The sequence below is a fragment of the Oncorhynchus mykiss genome, chromosome 13 (assembly GCF_057628025.1).
Source record: "Oncorhynchus mykiss isolate SJ-2025 chromosome 13, ASM5762802v1, whole genome shotgun sequence".
Taxonomy (NCBI): Eukaryota; Metazoa; Chordata; class Actinopteri; order Salmoniformes; family Salmonidae; genus Oncorhynchus; species Oncorhynchus mykiss.
In genome coordinates, this window is record NC_143034.1 from 24,794,801 (window position 1) to 24,816,844 (window position 22,044).

At 43.1% G+C, this 22,044-nt stretch overlaps 2 protein-coding genes across 4 annotated transcripts in view; one reads left to right on the forward strand and one right to left on the reverse strand.

Annotated features, from left to right (window-relative positions):
* Nucleotides 1-665: 665 nt before the first annotated feature.
* Nucleotides 666-4,150, forward strand: LOC110487298 (uncharacterized). Its single transcript, XM_021559216.3, has 4 exons — nucleotides 666-1,008; nucleotides 1,332-1,484; nucleotides 3,162-3,235; nucleotides 3,678-4,150. The coding sequence occupies exons 1-4, from the start codon at nucleotides 834-836 to the stop codon at nucleotides 3,693-3,695; spliced, it is 420 nt and encodes a 139-aa protein (XP_021414891.3). The 5' UTR covers nucleotides 666-833; the 3' UTR covers nucleotides 3,696-4,150.
* Nucleotides 4,151-4,212: 62 nt separating this feature from the next.
* The window catches only part of LOC110485781 (STE20-like serine/threonine-protein kinase), a 34,653-nt gene continuing 16,821 nt past the window's right edge, over nucleotides 4,213-22,044 (reverse strand). The window contains exons 8-20 of one of the 3 annotated variants that reach the window (XM_021556940.3): nucleotides 21,633-21,764; nucleotides 20,411-21,370; nucleotides 20,045-20,175; nucleotides 19,527-19,650; nucleotides 18,758-18,937; nucleotides 15,887-15,979; nucleotides 15,186-15,257; nucleotides 13,779-13,908; nucleotides 12,625-12,749; nucleotides 11,583-11,774; nucleotides 9,120-9,245; nucleotides 7,463-7,576; nucleotides 4,213-7,020 (exon numbers count right to left, since the gene is read on the reverse strand). In XM_021556940.3, the coding sequence (XP_021412615.3) occupies nucleotides 6,874-7,020; nucleotides 7,463-7,576; nucleotides 9,120-9,245; nucleotides 11,583-11,774; nucleotides 12,625-12,749; nucleotides 13,779-13,908; nucleotides 15,186-15,257; nucleotides 15,887-15,979; nucleotides 18,758-18,937; nucleotides 19,527-19,650; nucleotides 20,045-20,175; nucleotides 20,411-21,370; nucleotides 21,633-21,764 (2,526 nt within the window). In that variant the 3' untranslated portion in view covers nucleotides 4,213-6,873. The remainder of the gene's footprint in view (nucleotides 7,021-7,462; nucleotides 7,577-9,119; nucleotides 9,246-11,582; nucleotides 11,775-12,624; nucleotides 12,750-13,778; nucleotides 13,909-15,185; nucleotides 15,258-15,886; nucleotides 15,980-18,757; nucleotides 18,938-19,526; nucleotides 19,651-20,044; nucleotides 20,176-20,410; nucleotides 21,371-21,632; nucleotides 21,765-22,044) is intronic. The other 2 variants (XM_021556941.3, XM_021556943.3) reach the window with 2 other exon arrangements.

The following is a 22,044-nucleotide window of genomic DNA, read 5'->3' on the forward strand; positions in this document are numbered from 1 at the left end:
TACTTATGTAAATAAGGTATTTCTGTTTTTATAATTGTAATAAATTGCACACATTTTTTTAAACCTGTTTTCTCATTGTTATTGTGGGGTATTGTGTGTAGATTGATGAGACATGTTTTTATTTTAGTTTTTTAATCCATTTCAGAGTAAGGCTGTAATGTAACAAAGTCAAGGGATCTGAATACTTTCCGAATGCGCAGTAGGTCTCGAGCCAGAAGGACTTACTGGACAGTCTGCACATTTACTCCTCTTAATAGTTGAACTGATGTCAGTTCTGCCTGTCCTTTCTAGATGCTGAATACAGAGGCGTCTTGGGCGCTCAGGGGCCTCCTGGTCCACCTGGTGTCCCAGGCCCTGCCGGTCCTTCAGGACAGGCCCCCTACAGCAGCTCTGGATACAGGCTGGAGGAGGTCAAGGACTACATACAGAGTATGGTCAAATCAATAAGGGTTTCAGAAATTGTTTTCTACTGAGTGGACAATTATATGGTTTTACAGTACTATCCAAAGACTCAGAGTACAGAAATAGTTAGTTTGCCATTATTCACCCTGTAGGTCTAAACCAGGCAATAAAAGTTAATAGATTACTTGAAATGCATTGAGCCTGTACAATAGGTTACCCTAATTACATCACTTTATGGATGTCCTCCCCAAGATAAAAAGGTTACTTATTAAAATGAAAAATAGACATTGATAGGGGATTTTACGGACTCCCGTTCATTTCAAAGCAATAATTTACCCTTGGCATTGAGTTACTGCCCTAGAGCAGTGGGTATCCGTGGGTATAACTGGCAAATTGTATTATCCTCACCAGGTGATGGTATAAGAGGGGGAATGTTTGGGCTTCCAGGCCCCCCAGGTCCCCCTGGATCCCAGGGACACAAGGGAGAGCAGGGTAGCTCTAGGTACGGCCACGCCTTCGACCACAGGACCAGCGAGGGAAGAAGGCTGGCTGAGACTGAGACAGACTACTCCAATATAGCGGTCCGAGTGACTGACTACATCAAGTGTAAGTGAAACTGAATATCCAATACTGTCATCGCAGAGTGCTACAATATACTTTTCAGAGTTAGACACATTTTAACTCAACATTTAAATGCAATTCTTCAAAGCGTATTTGTTTCCAATGACAATGGATCAAAGGAATGGCACATTGACATGAATTGGGATGTGTCCCATTGGCATAGTAATTACATTTCTATGCCAATGGGACACAGATGTTCATAAGTAAAGATAGCGACCATCGACAATGAATGAAGAGTCCTACGTTTGCTGGTCATTGGATGTAAATGCATATGCTATCTCTGGTCTTGATTGTTTCCCATCCCGTAGACCATGGTCTGTTGAGGGACGTTGTTGAGAACCGGTCTCAGCTGGAGAAGTCACAGGTTGTTCAAGGACCCCCTGGCCCTCCCGGGGCGCCAGGATTCAGCCGTGTGTTTGGTTCCCATAGTAACGCCACTGACCTTGTGGAATACAGCAGAGGTGAGAATAATACAGTATTAATGCAATTCATTAACGGACAGTACCAGTCCAAAGTTTGGACACGCCTACACACCTAAAGGTTTTTCTTTATGTTTACTATTTTCTACATTGTAGAATAATAGTGAGGACATCAAAACGATTAAATAACACATATGGAATCATGTAGTAACCAAAAAAGTGTTAAACAATCCAAATATATTTTAGATTCTTCAAAGTAGCCACCTTATGCCTTGATGACAGCTTTGCACACTCTTGGCATTCTCTCAACCAGCTTCACCTGGAATGCTTTTCCAACAGTCTTGAAGGAGTTCCCACATATGCTGAGCACTTGTTGGCTGCTTTTCCTCAACTCTGCAGTCCAACTCATCCCAAACCATCTCAATTGAGTTGAGTTGGTGATTGTGCAGGCCAGGTCATCTGATGCAGCACTCCATCACTCTCCTTCTTAGTCAAATAGCCCTTACACAGCCTGGAGGTGTGTTTTGGGTCATTGTTCGGTTGAAAAACAAATTATAGTCCCACCAAACACAAACCAGATAGGATGGCTTATCGCTGCAGAATGCTGTGGTAGCCATGCTGGTTAAGTGTGCCTTAAATTCTAAATTAATCACAGACAGTGTCACTAGCAAAGTACCCCCACACCTCCTTCGCCATTCTTCATGGTGGGAACCACACATGCGGAGACCATTCGTTCACCTATTCTTCATCTCACAAAGACACGGCGGTTGGAACCAAAAATCTCAAATTTGGACTCATCAGACCAAAGGACAGATTTCCACTGGTCTAATGTCCATTGCTTGTATTTCTTGGCCCAAGCAAGTCTCTTCTTCTTATTGGTGTCCTTTAGTAGTGGTTTCTTTGCAGCAATTCGACCATGAAGGCCTGATTCACGCAGTCTCCTCTGAACAGTTGATGTTGAGATGTCTGTTACTTGAAGCATTTATTTGGGCAGCAATCAGAGGTGCAGTTAATTGCTGATTTCTGAGGCTGTTAACTCTAATGAACTTGTCCTCTGCAGCAGAGGTATCTCTGGGTCTTCCTTTCCTGTGGCAGTCCACATGAGAGCCAGTTTCATCATAGCACTTGATGGTTTATGCAACTGCACTTGAAGAAACTTCCAAAGTTCTTCAAAATTTCTGGATTGACTGACCTTCATGTGTTAAAGCAATGATGGAAAGTAATTTCTCTTTGCTTATTTGAGCTGTTATTGCCATAATATGGACTTGGTCTTTTACCAAATAGGGCTATATTCTGTATACCACCCCTACCTTGTCACAACACAACTGATTGGCTCAAACGTAACTCCCTGAATAAGCTGGTTGATAGAATGCCTAGAGTGTGCAAAGCTGTCGTCAAGGCAAACGGTGGCTATTTGAAGAAACTCAAACATAAATTAAATAACACTTTTTTGTTCACTACAGTACACTACATGTGTTATTTTATAGTTTTGATGTCTTCACTATTATTCTACAGTGTAGAAAATAGTAAAAATAAAGAAAAACCCATGAGTCTGTGTCCAAACTTTTGACTGGTACTTTATTTCACATTATACATTTTAATTAAGAACAGTACCAAGTGTGAAGTCCAATTTGTCACGATTGAACATTGGTGGGGCTTTGCCAAAATGCTGATTGCAGCTTTAGCTTTATATGAAATAACCTTATGCATCATCCATAGCCCATGGAAACACTGTGGGACCCCCTGGAAGGCCAGGACAGAAAGGGGACATACAGGTCACAAAGGCGAGAGAGGTACCTTTTGAACCATTACGCCTTTTACATCTTTAGAGTTGCGCTCTTGATCATTTGCCAGGTCACCATTGTGTTAAGAGACTCAGGCAAGACAAAGTCATACAATAGGTCCCATTGTGACACTTTCACTCTGAATTCTGGTTAACTAGGACTAGATGGAATCCCAGGAAGGACAGGCCTCCCAGGTCTGGAGTGGAAAAAGGGGGGGGGGGGGGGGGGGGGGGGGGTACGTCATGATAATCACAGAGCACCTTTTCAAGTTTTCCCTTTACCAACATACTTAAGCATGATGCTACAGTAGGATCCATTCAAAGGGACACTATATGTAATTCTAGGATGGTAGTACCCTCAATACAAGTGTCCCTGCTATGCATGATGTGTCGATCTGACCTAGTTATGCAAAAGAGATATGGCTTCATTAAGATTTCACATTTTCCCACAGGAGAACACACACTCGTGACACACAGAAGGAGGAGGAATGTTGGTGTTTGAGATGATATGATTGTTAAATACCCATTAAAAAGGTGAATGAAAGTCCGATGAAATATGTCATGACTCATGAGCATACATGTCTGGGGGCCTAATGCCTTGGAGACATTACCGATGTGAATATATTATTTTCTATAGGAGAAACTGTTAAACAGGACAGTATTCCATGCGCTGATGTGTTGTGTCAAAGACGTCTTTACGATCTATTTTTTTCCTAGTGTTTGATCTGGAGTAGGTTTCTAATTCACCTCCTTGCATGTTGATAGCAAGAATAGTTCAAATAGGGGTGTGCTATTTTTATTCAATAGCTATTGTACTTGAGGAAAAACACATTTCGTATCCAACAAAACTCACACCATTGTCAAAATCTTCTTTGAATGTACTGGTATCACTTTCTAAAAATAAAGCTTGGTTTATTTAATCAAAGTGGAACTTAAGGTTCACATTGTTGCTATAGATTCACTGAGGAAACAAACAGGTACACGATATTGTATACAGGAAATTGTTTATTTACAGATCAATGTAAATCTACAGTACACAGTCATTCTATGAACTATAAAGTAAACATTTTTTTTAATGGTAGTTCAATTTCAAACAACATTCTGAAATCAATCATGATACAATTTGAAAATCAGAAGGAAATCATGACACTAATAACAACACATATTGACATGATTGGTATTTAATTATATTTTCAATTCAGTTTAAATTTCAGATTAGAATTTAACTATTTGACAATTGAAGAAACTACAATACTGTAGCGTAAAGATACTCTGCCAGTAGTTATTTATGTGGAAATGTATCTTCATTTTGTGTAAGGTGCACAGCACTCCTTCATTGTGTATGATGTTTTGTTGTTGTTTGCCACTATTACAGACCAACTATAAAATGGCATCGACTGATTGTTGTTCCTGCAGCCAATCAAAAAAGGGTGAGATAACAAATGGACCAATCAGAAGCCATGATGGCCTAAACCAGTCAGGTCCAACAGTTCCTTTTTAACAAATGATTTTCAACTGTATTGAAGGTTATAGGCTACCACCACTTTAGAGAAGATCATGCATATCTATCATAAAATAAGCTAAAACTATAGTTCTGAAAATGTTATCAAAACTGTTCAACTCATGATAACGTCATATTCATTATCCTTAGATTAAATAAGTAACGGACAAAACATTTGACTATGATACAGTAGGCTATACGAATATAAAGATCACTTGGGGCGGGACTTGAACTAAGTCTGATTAAAATAACTACACAGAGGGCCACAACATGAATACCGTATCTTCATACATTTTGTTGAAAACATTAAGGCTATTAGCTAGTATGAATGATAATAAAACAGTATCATAGTTTCCTTACAAACAAACCCAAAAGCCATGCAGGTCCAACAGAATATGGTAATGGGAGGCAATTTCATAAACAATACACAGACATACCAAACATTTGCATGAAATTCTAACAAAACAGACTATAGGTCCTCACAGATTTCTATCGAATTATATAACGCCGCCATTTGAGCAACCACAGTGAAAACCGTGTCTCTGTCTGGATATATAAACAAACCCCATTTTATTACCCCCTCCTTGATATGCTAAAACAAAATGGCCACTCGCCGACTACGCCAAATTACAAAAAGAGAGAAACAAATCTCAAGAGTTGTGCTGAAGATGAAAGGCATGCTCATGAAACCTGAAGATACTAGCCTGGGAATCTCAAGCGTTTCACAAATGTTCAAGTAGAACAACAGTGAAAGTAGTGATTCAGTTTGGATTCCAGGCAAGAAGAAAGGAACCATTTCCGACAGAAAAATATAAATCCCAAACTGTTGTTAATAAGCTCCAAAAAATAACATTTGATACCATAATTATAACATAAGAAGTCCAACTTGCATTGAAATTCATGCACAACTTCAGGCAGTCACTCCCTAGTCAATTGGAAACTAAATTCAATATCTTGTCAAGATATGTGTGATTGCATATAAAATATATCATGCCTTTGTCAAGATTCATTATAAAAAAATGTGCTTTTCATCCTTTACCAAAAGTACATTCTTATCAGATCATTAGCTCTCTCAAACATCACCAAAGATATTGAATATATAAGTTCATTATATTAGACTTCTGGTACAAAATGTTTCTTCATCCTTTTTATTTAGTGCAGGTCTGTCCAACCCTCTTCCTGGAGATCTACCGTCCTGTGGGTTTTCAGTCCAACCCTAATTTAACACACATGATTCTACTAATTAGCTGCTCAACAAGACCCTAACAAGCTGAATCAGGAAGAGGGTTGGGCAGCCCTGATTTAGTGCAAATAACTAATGGGATAAAAATCAAGCAGCAATAGTTTTTTTTTCCCCCAGAGGAAGCTTACATTTGAAAAGCCAGTCCATTGAAATAAAAGTATACAGGCACTAGATTCTTCAAGGAAGAAAAAAAAAAGTTCACAAATGAAAAGGAATCAGCAATAAAAAAAAAATAGAATCTGCCTTGAGACACTTTAGTGACTTGGGTGGCTAAGATTTGAGGAACACAGTGCCAAAGTATCAAATTTGAAAATGCATAATGTCAAGAATCTCCTTCATAACTTATTTCAAAAGAGGAAGCTATAAGAAATAAAACTGGGTTTTGTTCAGTCAGTGGAAAATGATTTGAAATGGAGTGAAACGGGGAGGTACTACTTCTACAATAAGAACACAAATTCAAACTCTTGCTACGGTGTGCCCGACTGAACACGACCCTGCCCTATACAATGAAAAAGGGGTAAATTATGTATAACAGATCACCATTAAAAGGGTCTTCATGATTAACACCGTCTGTAGCTTGAGGGCTACTGTCCCATCCTCGTTCAGAAGCCGATAGAGGGGTACAAACACACCCCTCTGAGATATCGCCCCTTCGTCCCCCTGATTGTCATCAGTGGAGACGGGGCAAGGCAGCAGAGGCTCAGTCTTATTAGTCTGTGTGTGAGTGTGTGTGTGTGTGTGTGCGCGCCAGTCTATTTGTATGTGTGTGTGTGTGTGTGTGTGTGTGTGTGTGTGTGTGTGTGTGTGTGTGTGTGTGTGTGTATCTATTCATTGTGTATGCCTTCAATATGTGGGTGTGGATATATGTTCATGTCCATCCGGAGTGCCATGAATGGGTTAACCCCTAGAAGCCAGTGGAGTGGACACTGGGGATGGGGTAGAACTTGGAGATGCGGCTCTGGGCTGAGGGGTTAAGGCACTCTGACTCTCCACTCATCTTAAAGAATATCTCCTGCTCCTGAAGCTTCCTGGCAAACTCTTCCTCCAGAGCCTAAGAACAACAGACAAATGGTCGGTGAGCGGATCACAAGCAAGAGATCACAGAATAATAATTTGACGGCTGCTTATATTTGGAGTGTTTCACAAGATGTGTTATTATTTTTTTTATTTTTTTTTTAAACATATCCCCCTGAGACACCCTCAGAGAGTGGGGTCACAGTCAGGGTCAGGCATTGTCAGCAGAGCAATTAGGGTTAAGTGTCTTGCTCAAGGACACATGGAAAATGTTTCACCTTGTCAGCTCTGGTATTCAAACTAGCGGATTGCGGTTACTGGCCCAACACTCGAACCGTTAGGCTCCCTCCCACCCTACCTGCCACCATGTGTTTCAACTACAAGTCTCCCATCTCCAATCTCCCAAACAAAATGTGTGCCAAATTTTCAATAGAAAGATAAATCATTTCCTGTCAAGGGTTAACTGGTGTGATGGTTACCTTCTTCCTGGGTCGTAGTTTCTCCCTCCACTCCTTCAGCTCCTGGCTGTGCTCCTCATCCAGCTCCTTCAGCTTCTGGGTCTCGTGCTCTATCAGGATGTGGCACTTCTCGTTCTGAAACACACAATACACACATTGGGTGTTACACGGTATACTGAATCACAGATGAATCAAAGTGTGTTGGTGTGCGTTTTCTATTGCACCTTGCGCAATTTCAGATTCCCTGATATACATGTGTGCGTGCGAGTGCTATATCTTTTATACCATACACTCTTAGAAATAAGGGTACGGTATTGTTCCCTAGAGTACAAAATTATCAAAATACGCATAATGTGGCTTCAGAGGTAAACATAATGATCTCACATGGTACTGTTTCGTACCTTTTAGGGTACATGTGCAGACAAAGAGTATAATGGTACATTTTTGTTACAAAAAGGTACAATCATCACACTCAAAAAAGGGGTACAATGTGAAGGCTATTTTCCCAGGTTACAAATGTATTTTGTTTACCCTCAACACCCATACAATGCTAACCTTTTGCCACCTAAAAGGAACTAACGGCTTTGTCACTGGGATGGTATCCCAAATAGCCACATTTGTACCATAATTATTATCTTCATATTTCCCAGCATGCTCAACTGCAGGTAGATTTTTTAAAGAATCTGTGTTTTTGCATGTACATTGATTGATTAATCTTATGCTACACAAAGATAAATAACATAAATGTTTCTAAACTAATCCAATCAGTTAGTTTGATTTTTGTTGTTCCAATTTAAATGGCTTAGGTAGTCTCCTCAAAATGGTCCTAACTCTGGCAGTCATTATGAATGCAGGTTGCAGGTGAGTACAATTCCAACAGTTGGATGTGTGGATTCCAATAGGAATTACAAATCACTTTGCAAACCAGCATGAAATGACTTGCAGGTAGACTCGCAAAATTCAGGTGAATTTCCCAGGTTTCCTAGAAATCACAGTCTGAAGATTCCTGGAAACAGGAGGGAATAAGGACGAAACGCTTCAAACAGAATTTTCCAAAAATCTGGTAATTTTGAAAGCAGGCCTGATGTGTCCTATAAACCATGAGTTTCATGACACTGTTTTAGGGTAAAACTAGGCCTCAAAATAAGGCCTCGTGAGATATGTCATGTGTTGTCATAAAGAGTTTCATTGTAATGGAAATATATGCTTAGGAACTCACTTGGTGAAGGCCACATGACTGAAAATGAAAGAATTTAACAACAATATTTCTGTTACTAACAAATACAGTCATGGGTGGTAACTCTACAATTCAATCAAAAAGGCAAATTGGGAAATTGTTTTGGAGGCTTGGCACAGCGTTGGAGTGCCTTTCAGATAGTTATTTTTGGCCACCCGTGAGTGGAAATATTGTACAAGTTTAAGTGGCCAATGGTAGAGGTCCATTTTTGCCACTTACAAGGAAGAAATGGCTTTGACACTGTGATGGTACTTTATACTATAAAAGCACAAAGCATGCTTTTGTACCTGTGGAGAAAGGTACTATCTGAGGTATGAACTTGGGTACAAATATGTACCCATAACTAAAAGTATAAAGGAGGACCTTACAGGGTACAACACCAGAGACAATAAGTTGTACCCCTTTAGGAAAATATCTACACCTTTATTTCTGAGAGTGTACCTGTAACTGCTGCAGCTCCCGGATGTTGGCGTCACACTGCAGTTGCAGGTCTCTCATCTGGTTCTCATGTTTCTGATGCTGGTGGAGCCTCTCATTCTTCTGCCTCTTCTCCTCCTGGGCTGCAAACTGTCAAACACACAGAAACATCTCAGTTATTCAACTCCCACAAGTATTAAAATAGGCCCAATTACAGTTGGAACTTGCTACATGCTTAATTTGCACTGGGAGTCTCAAGCTTGACCTAGCATTGCCTAAAGTACTGTAAATCCTTCAGTGCCTGGGAAAGTCCCTTTGACTTGGATCAACAAGCTCTGAGACTTTACTTCTTTCTCCACTGAAAGCAATGTCTATAATCCCTCATTAGCTGGCAGCATTGGCGCAAAACTGAAAGTGCGAACCACCGCATTTAACCATGGCAAAGTGACTGGGAATATGGTCAAATAGAAACAGTGTAGTTATTCCCTCCGTAAGGCAATCAAACAAGCAAAACGTCAGTACAGAGACAAAGTGGAGTTGCAATTCAACGGCTCATACAAGAGACGTATATGTGGCAGGGTCAAACAGGCAATCACGGATTACAAAGGGCAAACCAGCCACATCACGGACACCGACGTCTTACTTCCGGACAAGCTAAACACCTTCTTCGCCTGCTTTGAGGAAAACACAGAGCCACTGACGCGACCCGCTCCCAAGGACTGTGGGCTCTCGTTCTCCGTGGCCGATGTGAGCAAAACATTTAAGCGTGTTAACCATCGCAAGGCTGCCGACTAAGACGGCATCCCAAGCCGCATCCTCAGAGCATGCGCAGACCAGCTGGCCGGAGTGTTTACGGACATATTCAATCTCTCCCTAAACCAGTCTGCTGTCCCCACTTGCTTCAAGATGTCCACCATTGTCCCTGTACCCAAAAAAGAAAAGATAACTGAACTAAATGACTCACTTCTGTCATCATGATGTGCTTTGAGAGACTAGTCAAGGATCATATCACCTCTACCTTACCTGACACATTAGACCCACTTCAATTTTCTTACCGCCCCAATAGATCCACAGAAGATGCAATCGCACTGCCCTGTCCCACCTGGACAAGAGGAATACCTACGTAAGAATGCTGTTCATTGACTATAGCTCAGCCTTCAACACCATAGTACCCCTCCATGCTCATCATTAAGCTTGGGGCCCTGGGTCTGAACCCTGCCCTGTGAAACTGGGTCCTGGACTTCCTGACGGGCTGCCCCCAGGTGGTGAGGGTAGGAAACAACACAGGGGTGTGCTCAGCCCCCTCCTGTACTCCCTGTTCACCCATGACTGCGTGGCCACACATGCTTTCAACTCAATCATCAAGTTTGCAGATGACAACAGTGGTAGGCCCAATTACCAACAACGACGAGACAGCCTACAGGGAGGAGGTGAGGGCCCTGGTGGAGTGGTGCCAGGAAAATAACCTCTCCCTCAATGTCAATAAAATGAAGGAGCTGATCGTGAACTTCAGGAAACAGCAGAGGGAACACGCCCCCATCCACAGACAGAACCCCAGTGGAGAAAGTGGAAAGCTTCAAGGTCCTCGGCGTACACATCACTGACAATCTAAAATGGTCCACCCACACAGACAGCGTGGTGAAGAAGGCGTAACAGAGCCTCTTCAACCTCAGGAGGCTGAAGAAATTTGGCTTGGCCCCTAAGACCCTAACAAACGTTTACAGATAAACAATTGAGAACATCCTGTCGGGCTGTATCACCGCCTGGTACGGCAACTGCACCGCCCGCACCCGTACGGCTCTCCAGATGGTGGTGCGGTCTGCCCAACGCACCACCGGGGGAACACTGCCTGCCCTCCAGGACACCTACAGCACCCGATGTCACAGGGAGGCCAAAAAAATTTCCTTGGGTGTGCTCAGCCCCATCAAGGACATCAACCACCTGAGTCACGGCCTGTTCACCCCACTATCATTCAGAAGGCAAGGTCAGTACAGGTGCATCAAAGCTGGGACCGAGAGACTGGTAAACAGCTTCTATCTCAAGGCCATCAGACTGTTAAATAGCCATCACTAGCCAGCTACCACCTGGTTACTCAACCCGACATCATAGAGGCTGCTGCCCTATATACATAGACATGGAATCACTGGCCACTTTAATAATGGAACACTAGTCACTTTAATAGTGTTTACATACTGCTTCACTCATCACATATGTATACAGTGTATTCTATGCTACTGTATTTATTCAATGCCACTCCAACATTGCTCGTCCTAATTCCATTCTTTTACTTTTAGATTGTGTGTATTATTGTGAATTGTTAGATACTACTGCTCTGTTGGAGCTAGGAACACAAGCATTTCGCTACACCATAATAACATCTGCTAAATTTGTGTCCAATAAAATTTGATTTGATTATACTTTGAAAATAACATCTAAATATATAGGTTTCCACTCTCAGTTATGTGTTCTTTGACCTTTATCTCTCACCTGTTTGACCTTCTCCCTCTCCTGCTCGGGTGTGATGGGGCCTCCAGTGATTCGGAGGCTCTTCTTGAACATGGCCATGCGTGTCTTGGCCTCGCTGCGCTGGATCTTGGGTAAGCGGGCCCTCTCCTGTGTCTGCCTGTTCTTCATCTCCTCAATCAGACGCTGGTTGTAGCGCTGCATCTGCTCCATCTCCTACATACACACACAGAGAGAGACAGACACAGAGAGAGACAGACGGAGAGAGACAGACGGAGAGAGACAGACGGAGAGAGACAGACGGAGAGAGACAGACGGAGAGAGACAGACGGAGAGAGACAGAGAGACAGACAGACAGAGAGAGAGACAGACAGAGGAGACACAGAGAGAGAGACAGACAGACAGAGGAGACACAGAGAGAGAGGGAGACAGAGAGAGACAGACAGAGGAGACACAGAGAGAGAGAGACAGAGAGAGAGACAGAGACAGAGACAGACAGACACAGAGACAGACAGAGAGACAGACAGACACAGACACAGAGACAGACAGAGAGCGAGAGAGATAGAGAGAGAAAGAGAGAGAGAGAGAAAGAGAGGAAGGAGGGAGGGAGAGAGGGGGGGGAGTGGAGAGACAGGGGGAGGGAGGGAGGAAGATAGGAAGGAGGGAGTGGAGAGGGGGGAGGGAGGTGATGTAGGGAGGGTGGGGAAGAGGAGGTGGGGGGGGGGGGGGGGGGGGGGGCAGAAACATCATTAGCTTCCATAGAAATTAGATATGAGATATTAGAAGGGTTACCAAAGTGTTAGGCATGTAGTTGTCTTGTCAACGTTACTCAGTCCGCATTTGGCAAAACAATGACGCATTATTGTTGAATGCAGAAACAGATATACCCAGGCATATTTCCAATCTGATCTAAAATGTTATGAGTCAAAACTAGTCATTCAGTATTATGCCTCACTTTATCCCCCAAACTGTTCAGGTATTTTGCTCCTAGTGGTTCTGTTCAGGACTAGGCTTATGAGATCTGATCCTGAATCGGCTGTTTGTCTGTCTGGAAGCTGTACTGTACCTTCTCGTGTCTCTTGAGCAGCTGGTGTCTCTGCATGAAGTACTGGTCTTTCAGCTGTTGTTTAAACAACTGGTGTTTCTCCTGTAGGTGACGCTCTTCCAGCTCCCACATTGCTGCTTCCCGTGCTGCCAGGACCAAAACACACAAACTCAGTACAAGGAAACACTGCATTACACGGAAGTTCAGCATATTATTACCAGATACAATAATACCCCACCATTGTAATCACATCTTTCATCTGTATTCCTTTGTATTTGAGGTTGACGAATTTTGGCACCCAACAACAAAACAACATGTCACTAGATTTGACTAACTGGTTAGCTTGGAATGTGTTTGTGAGACACTTCCTTCAGAAGTTAATTTTCTTTCCCTTTCTAACATGGTTCATACCATTCAAATCAGCAAGTCATCGAGGCCTACAGCTTGTGAACATTTCTGTGGAGCTTTTTCTGTAAGCTGATGTGTATGGGATGACTGGAATCTGACCAGGCAGGGTTAGTGGGCTGCTGTTCAGTTCATGTTAAATTCTCAGCATCAATAGGTATTATAAACTGGGTGGTTCGAACCCTGCATGCTGATTGGCTGAAAGCCGTGGTAAATCAGACAGTATACCACGGGTATGCCAAAACATGTATTTTTACATTGGTAACCAGTCTATGATAGCAATAAGGCAGCTCAGGGTTTGTGGTATATGGTCAATATACCACGGCTAAGGGTTGTATCCAGGCACTCTGTGTTGTGTCGTGCATAATATTGGACATATACCACCCCCCCTCCCGTGTCTTATGGCTCAACTAGAGTCAAGGCCTGACGGAGCCTTAGGTTGAACTCTGTAGAGCTTCCGTTTTCAGTTATATACTGTGTCACTGTGGGTTTGCGGTTTCCATCTCACACACATACAGTAAGGTTTACCATATTTCCTTTAAGTACGCTGGTGATAGCGGCTAGGGTAGACTGTGTTTCTATGTGGTGACTCTGACCTTTGTAAGGTACTGTATCTATCCTACTGCAATGTGCATCTGTGCTACTTGCATCTCACACAGAGCTTATGCATCTTCCGTTTGTGGTTAAGGCTGGTTTCTCCCCTCTGAGAAGGTGCTATGACTGAGTACCTATCTATAGTCTATGTGTCACGCCGAGAGATGCATCTTCACCTCTGAGGAGCTGTTGTTTGTGGTTGAGACAGTCTCTCTCGATGGTGGCCAGCTCGTGTTTGTGTTGCTGGATGATCTTCTTCAGGGCACAGTCCAGCTCCTGCTGCTGTTTCTGCAGGAACTCCTGCTCCTGAGGAAGAAGAGGGAAAGACAGCTGGATAAGTGAAGATTCTCTATATGCCTCTCAAACGCAACTCTGGACCTCCAAGCCAGTTCCACTGCATTTTTTCCATTGTTCCCCTCTAATTGAGAACTTATTTAGACCTGGGACACCAGGTGTTTGCAATTCATTGTCAAGCAGAACAGAAAACCAGCAGGCTCCTGACCTCTTAGGCTCAGAGGTGAGTACCTCTGCTATACACTGTGTGATCCAGACAGAAGAAGAGAGAAAGAGAGTGATTTAGTCAAATGAAAAGGCCATTAGCAGGCCAACTGAGACCAAATTCACAGAACCAAAACGCACCAGGAGTCACAGAACACGCTGTCATTTCTTAGTTAGTTGATGAGTTGTTACACTTACTCAGATTGCCAGTACAGCCCTAAAACCAGGCCTACAATGTCACTTGAGTAAATTAAGAAACACCAGGAGAGAACTGTGTCGGTACAGTTTAAGAGATGAACAGAAGAGAGATTCAAACCAACCGTAAGAGCTCGGCAAACAAAAATCCACAGGATGAAGATGCCAAAACACACGTGTCTGTCCGTCAATTTGGAATGGCTGTCTTCACCTCACCTCAACTGCTCTAGTTCCCCCAGTCGATTCCAACAACACGAGAGAGAGTCACCTTAGAGTATTGAGGCTGGCAGACAGGTCTAGCTTGTTGATGTTTACCCCACCCCACCAGGACAGACGCATAATCTGACCAACCCTACTGTATGGGGTCTGGACTATGGGTTTCCATAATTTTTTAAATATATTTTTTAAGGAGTTTACCTGGGGATAAGTATGGCTTGAGTTAATGTACCACACTGTGGAAGCTGGCAACAATGTGGCGACAGGAAGTAGACTAGACGGACTAGATGTGCTGGGTCACAGAAAACGTAGAGCACCGGACATCGACTGGCGGAATTGATTCGTTTTATGGGCAATGCACTGTGAATGTTGTTTTTTTTCCAGGTTGATTGAAATGCTAAGTTCAGGGTTGATGACATTTCCTCTACAGAAATGTGCCGGCCAAATCCCAAAATAGAATACTGCTGCATTCCCTTTAAACCAGCCCTCCGCATATTGATCAGTCCAGGTTTTAAGGAAAGGAGAAGGCCCACAAAGCATTCCACACACACACACACACACACGCACCGATATAAACCCTGCCGTCTCAAAGTCAGTGAGTGAATCTACTGCCATGTGAGAGAGCAGGAAGAGAACACATTTCAAACCAAGGGGGAGGGCATCTTACTACTTACATCCTGCATGGGGGCGTTGAAGAGAGTGCAGGAGGACAACTGAAAAGATAGAATCATACCCTGGGCCACTCCCTGTAGATCACAACAGATTAGACCTATACTCTACTAAATCATAACCTGTAGCCGGAATGCCAGTCTATTTGTTGCATTACTGCCAACACTCGTTATCATGCATGACCGTAAGGGAAAAGGAGTTGGCAATGGTGCACAAGCAGACTGGCACTCAGGCTCCATACAGCACAGTAACCTGGGCCACACAACAGATAATACTCTACTAATCATCAGCCACTCATCCATAAAATGCTGGCTAAGTTAACCATTACACCGACACACTGTTACACCCCCGTAATATACAGGCAATGTGTTCCACTGTGATTCACAGGCGGGTGGATTGTTAGAAAACACATCAATAGTGTTGGACTATACTGTAAATTGTGCTGGAAGATACTGTAAGCCTACTTGATTCGTTTTGAATGAAAATGATCGACTGTAAAATTATACATAAATAAACTCTATTTTCAGCCAAAAACAAACCACACAAAAGACAAGTTTTGGGGGAAAAAAAAAGAGTAGCCCAAAAATTCCCAAAGGGGCTAAATGACAGCGGTCTTGAAAGCAGCCAACAGAAGAATAGTAGACTGACATTGAAGGGACAGTCCAAGTAGGAAAGCCACACCAACAGTTTCCCCACAACAAACTACCTCTTCACGTGGAGTTGTGATTATGTCCTTTTTCCCCCGTTTCACCACAGCGTTTCTCCTGTGCCGGGGCGTGAGTCGCATTTCCTGTTTGAACTATGGCATGAGGCAGCCCAAACAAACACACCACAATGACAGCAGAAACAACACAGACACAACAACAAGGCTTTGATATGGATTTGTGTTTCAACTCATTAGCCAAAGTCTATGAGAAGTCGCCAGATTTGTATGCGTGCGCTACATAAACCAACATCACGGACTATAGTCCCGTCAGAATCATTTGGATACAGCACATAGGCTACAGATCTGGGTTTCGGTGACGAGAAGTGACAGTGTTCAGACCGATTTAGACACAGGTTATACAAACCCGATGAGAGAGACATCTACTGTAACCGCGGGTGTGTCAGTAAAACGCTAACTGCTCTAAATAGGCATTGGATTGTCGTGTTGATTGGGCTATCCTCTTACGATGGCACACTATGGGATTAATACTGAGGACGAACTGGGGTGCACATGGATAAACATCTAAACATTCACATGACTGTCAATGCTAAACAAGGAAACCCCTTCCAAACAAGATTGAGAATATATCACCTTTGTCAGCTGGACTTAACTACCCTGTGAAACGTAAGATATTGAAAGTAAGACTAGTTTATAAAGACTAATTTATTGTGGCATGATGTCGCCAATGCATGCATATTAACTACTTTTAGTGATCCAGTTCAACAGTACATCATGCATATTAACTACTTTTAGTGATCCAGTTCAACAGTACATCATGCATATTAACTACTTTTAGTGATCCAGTTCAACAGTACATCATGCATATTAACTACTTTTAGTGATCCAGTTCAACAGTACATCATGCATATTAACTACTTTTAGTGATCCAGTTCAACAGTACATCATGCATATTAAAACCACTTCTAGTGATCCAGTTCAACAGTACATCATGCATATTAACTACTTTTAGTGATCCAGTTCAACAGTACATCATGCATATTAACTACTTTTAGTGATCCAGTTCAACAGTACATCATGCATATTAAAACCACTCTTAGTGATCCAGTTCAACAGTACATCATGAATATTAAAACCACTCTTAGTGATCCAGTTCAACAGTACATCATGCATATTAAAACCACTCTTAGTGATCCAGTTCAACAGTACATCATGCATATTAAAACCACTCTTAGTGATCCAGTTCAACAGTACATCATGCATATTAAAACCACTCTTAGTGATCCAGTTCAACAGTACATCATGCATATTAAAACCCATTTTAGTGATCCAGTTCAACAGTACATCATGCATATTAAAACCACTCTTAGTGATCCAGTTCAACAGTACATCATGCATATTAAAACCCCTTTTAGTGATCCAGTTCAACAGTACATCATGCATATTAAAACCACTCTTAGTGATCCAGTTCAACAGTACATCATGCATATTAAAACCACTCTTAGTGATCCAGTTCAACAGTACATCATGCATATTAAAACCACTCTTAGTGATCCAGTTCAACAGTACATCATGCATATTAAAACCACTCTTAGTGATCCAGTTCAACAGTACATCATGCATATTAAAACCCCTTATAGTGATCCAGTTCAACAGTACATCATGCATATTAAAACCACTCTTAGTGATCCAGTTCAACAGAGCTCATCGATAGCCTGGGAAAACAACTAATTTCTGCAAGAGTAGCTTAGTATATTTTTGTCTGTCAATAAGTGTTGTTGTTGTTGAAAAGACAACTATTCCTTGTCGTCTTGTCCTACCAGCACTGACTTTGTTGATAGCTTCTTTACTGAGGAAAAATGTACTTGCGACAACGGTGATATTCTCACCAAGCTATCTTTTAAGGTGACTGTAAGTTGTTCTGGATAAGAGAGTCTGTTAAATGACTAAAAGGTCAAATGTAACAGCAAGACATTGTAGTGAAAACAATCCTGCAAATCACAGACAGCCAATGAGAGTCCAACCGCTGCTTAGCCTAATCTATGACAGATCAACATGTTTCTTTTCCACAAATGTACTGTACACCACAAGTACACCCACAGCCAGACCTTTACAGCATCAGTTACAACATTCACATACCACACACACACACACTAGTGTTGTCATGATACCAAAAATGTGACTTTGATAACGATTCCAGGTTTATTATCATGGTACTTGACACCATCACGATACTCAATATCAGAAACGATACCACGGCTAAAAAAAAGGCGCATTGCCAAATGTACAGAATGGCACTTGATCCAGATAGCCATGCATGCGTTAATGAATCAATTAACCCTAACCCCCTTATATATATATTTTTTAAATGGCTCTGCCTTTTGGGCCCCTTATGTTCTTGGGCTCCGAGGAATCGGCCCCTGTAGGCACCTGTATTAAATCAGGCCCTGGGAGTGAGTGCTTGTTTTGGCTGATTTAACGTGGTAACAGATGACAAACAATCCATTTCCCTTCCATTCGTGGCCTTGTTTTATTGTAGAGCAGGACAGACTAGAGTCAGTATGAGTGTATGAGTGGAGAGCTAACATGATGCAGCCCAGACTCCCAGTGTGAGCAGTGGTTCTTCAGGACAGACTACAGTCAGTATGAGTGGAGAGCTAACATGATGCAGCCCAGACTCCCAGTGTGAGCAGTGGTTCCTCAGGACAGACTAGAGTCAGTATGAGTGGAGAGCTAACATGATGCAGCCCAGACTCCCAGTGTGAGCAGTGGTTCTTCAGGACAGACTAGAGTCCGTATGAGTGGGGAGCTAACATGATGCACTGAACCGTTTTTCATGTTCTAGTATAGAAAAAGTCCTGACGTTTGGGTATACCGTGCAACACTAACACACACTGCCCTCTACTTTCTTACCTCTTTCTTGCGGTTCTTGAGCATGTTCTGGAACTTGGACAGCTCCTTGTCCTGCTCGGCCTTGATGCGCTTGGCCTCGTCCCTCAGCCGGTTGGTGTGCTCCTGCTCCAGCCTCTCGATGGTCTGCTTCTGCTGTCTCTCCAGGTTCTCCACTTCCTGGTCGTAGTGGCGCTTCTTACTCTGCAGAATGAGGATGTCATTTTGATTCGGTGTCGGCTCGTCCCTTTCACTAGAAATAGAACTGGTATCCAAACACTGGTCATCAATGAATGACTGGCATATTACAGAAACCCATGGCATTTCAATGGCATCCCGTTTGCCTTGGATTTACTAGCTGGCTAGTGGATTCAGTCTCCGTCTAAACTGTGAGTGGCAGTTTGACTGACATACAGAAGGATTTACCTCGTCCAGAAATAAGTAATGACGTAACAGGAGCAAAAGGCACATGGAAGCTGTGGTGTGGTGTGGACGGGACATACCTCTGTAATACTGGGCAGGGACTAACTGGTCTTACTGGGTTAATTCAGCTTACTGTTTCAGAGCCGTGTGTGGTTTAGCATGCTCCTTCGGGATTGGTTGTGACCACACCAGTCGGCAACCTTCTGTCACTGTGCTAGGTTGGACACAGTAAGACTGGGGCCAGGGTCACGAACAGGCAATTATAGTACCACAGCACTACATGCAATTGCAGTACTACACGGTACCTGTCGATAGGTCTCAAAGCACCTCCCATTGAGGCGTTGACAACAAAAAAAGGATAGTGACTCACGGTCGTCTCCTGTTCGAAACGGCGGCAGATCTGCTCTTTCTGCTGCTGCAGTTTATTGCTGAGCTGCTGCTGGGCCCTCTGTTCCTCTTTCTGCAGGAGACGCAGCTCCCTCAGCTCCTGACGCCTGGGAGAGGAGGGGGGGGAAAAAAAAAACGTGAGAGAGGAACACCTTTTTCTCCAAAAGGAGATTAACCAACCCAAAGCAATGGAGGAGGGTCTCTCGAGAAACCAATGAAAACGTTATATAACAAGACACCTCGATGCACGCGGCTCAGTAGCACTTTGATATGCAAATGAGCTGAGGTCAAAAGGGGGTGCAACGCAATATTAGGAAGGTGGTCCTAATGTTTTGTACACGCAATATACTAAAATAGCTACATTCACTAGTTCATTCAGTTCAGTTAGAGCCTAAGCTTGAGCTTATACCGCGGGAGAGATGGATTATATCCGTGCATAGTATTGGCATATATTTCAATGCATATTGCTCAACGTGCTAATTCCTGCAAACAAATCTTTACCTGAGGAACCTCATCTCCTCGTTCTTGGTGTCATTGTCGGTGATGATCTTCGACGTCGTCACGCTAACCTCGACTCCATCCACCACGAACCTACGGGTCTTCTTCAGTGTCTTCTTCTGGCGCTTGGTGTCCTGAAAAACAAAAATGGTGGCAATAAATATACCATCAATATACTGTAGTTGGACAACTTTATGGGATAAAGCGGTCATTATAAACATTACAATTCATAAGCATTTATAACAACGATAATAATGTATGAAGCATTTACAATGGAGTACTCATGAGGGTTATTACTGGATTACTTAGCTATTACCAGTGGATTTGATCAAAGACATTCTCTAAAGAGAGTGTATTGTGATGCCGTACCTGTATGGAGGGGGGTCCTGGCTCCTTGGTTTTGGTCAGGAAGCTGGAGATGGACAGGTTCATGTCTATGCTGCCGTTATCTGCAGCAGAACTACTCCCAGAGTCCGAATCCCTCTCCTTCTCATCCTTAGACTTCACTGGAGTCCCTGTCTCCGCAGTTGGCTTATACTCCACTCTCTCTTTCTCTCCTTCCGCCTTTTTCCAGACCGCTGAAGATGCAGGTGTGAGTTTGTCGTCCACCTTAGTCTCCTCTGGGGTTGTCACGGTAACCTTTGCTTCCCTGCTAGGATCCTCGTTGGCTGGTTCTTCCTCAACTTCCATCTTGCCTTCTGTTGGCTCTTCCTTGGCCTCTGACCCTTCTGCAGTGATCTCGTTCGTCTGGACCTCAGCTGTGTCCACTTCCTTTTCATCTTGATTGGATATGGCCAGTTGCTCCATCTCCTTGTCCCCTATGGTGACTTCAGCATTGGAAACGGTTCCTTCTGGTTGGGGCTCTGCTGGTTTCTCAGCTGGGTCTGAAGAAGCTATCTCACTGGGTTCTGTTGGGGAAACCTCTGTTATTTCTGGAACCTTCTCCTCCGTCACCTCTACTGGTTTCTCACTGGCTTCTGTTGGGGAAACTTCTGTTATTTCTGGAACCTTCTCCTCCTCTTCCGTCACCTCTACTGGTTTCTCACTGGCTTCTGTTGCCTCTGCATTCATTGGAACACCAAGGGTCTCATCCATTTTCTCCACTTCTGCAGGGACAGCAGACTCCTCGACGGAGCCCGTGTCCACAACCAGGTTCTCCTCTGGCTTGGCGACCCTTGGTTCAGGGACCTTTTCAACAATCTGTGGTGTCGGGATAACCAGTTCAGCCTTCTCCGGTAAAGACTCCAGGATGGAGGCTGAGGGAGACTGAGGGAGTTTCTCATCCTCCGTGCTGGCAACACTGGCATCGGACGGCGCACGTTTGTGACCCTGAAGAAGACGTGATGAAAATCAAAATGTAGGTTCAAAATAATCAACAGATCATGTCTAGATTAGCATATTCAAATAATAGAAGTTTCTAAATATATCCTTCTAGCCAATAGCCACTCACTTTCCTTATTTTTGTCAAATCAGCACAGACTGTTCTTAATGAAGGATGAAGACCACAGAAAAAATACACACTGTCCATCTATAGCGTTTCACACTCTCATCTGGTTCTTTTCCTAACTGAGCTGTCTGTGGTGTGACATACCCGTTGTGTCTCGCCATCCTCCTCCTCCTCTTCCTCCTTGTGATCCTCAATCTCCTCGTAAACCTCAGCCTTTGCTTCAGCGATCAGCTCCCTCAACGGTCTGCTGTCTGTCACAGTACTCAAAAATGGATGCTGCAACGATAAGAAAAAGAGAAAGATGCACAATATTGAGAACACTTTTAGATTTAAAGACTATTATGTCCCCTTGAAGTGTACTACTTACATTGCCCCTGAAAAGAGAACATCAATATTTGTGCGATTTCAATATTGCAGTCAAAGAGGTGCAATTGAGACACATCACACAAATCAAGATTTAAAGAAAAATACACTGAGTGTACAAAACCTGACAGACTGACCAGATGAATCCAGGTGAAAGCTATGATCCCTTATTGATGGCACCTGTTAAATCCCC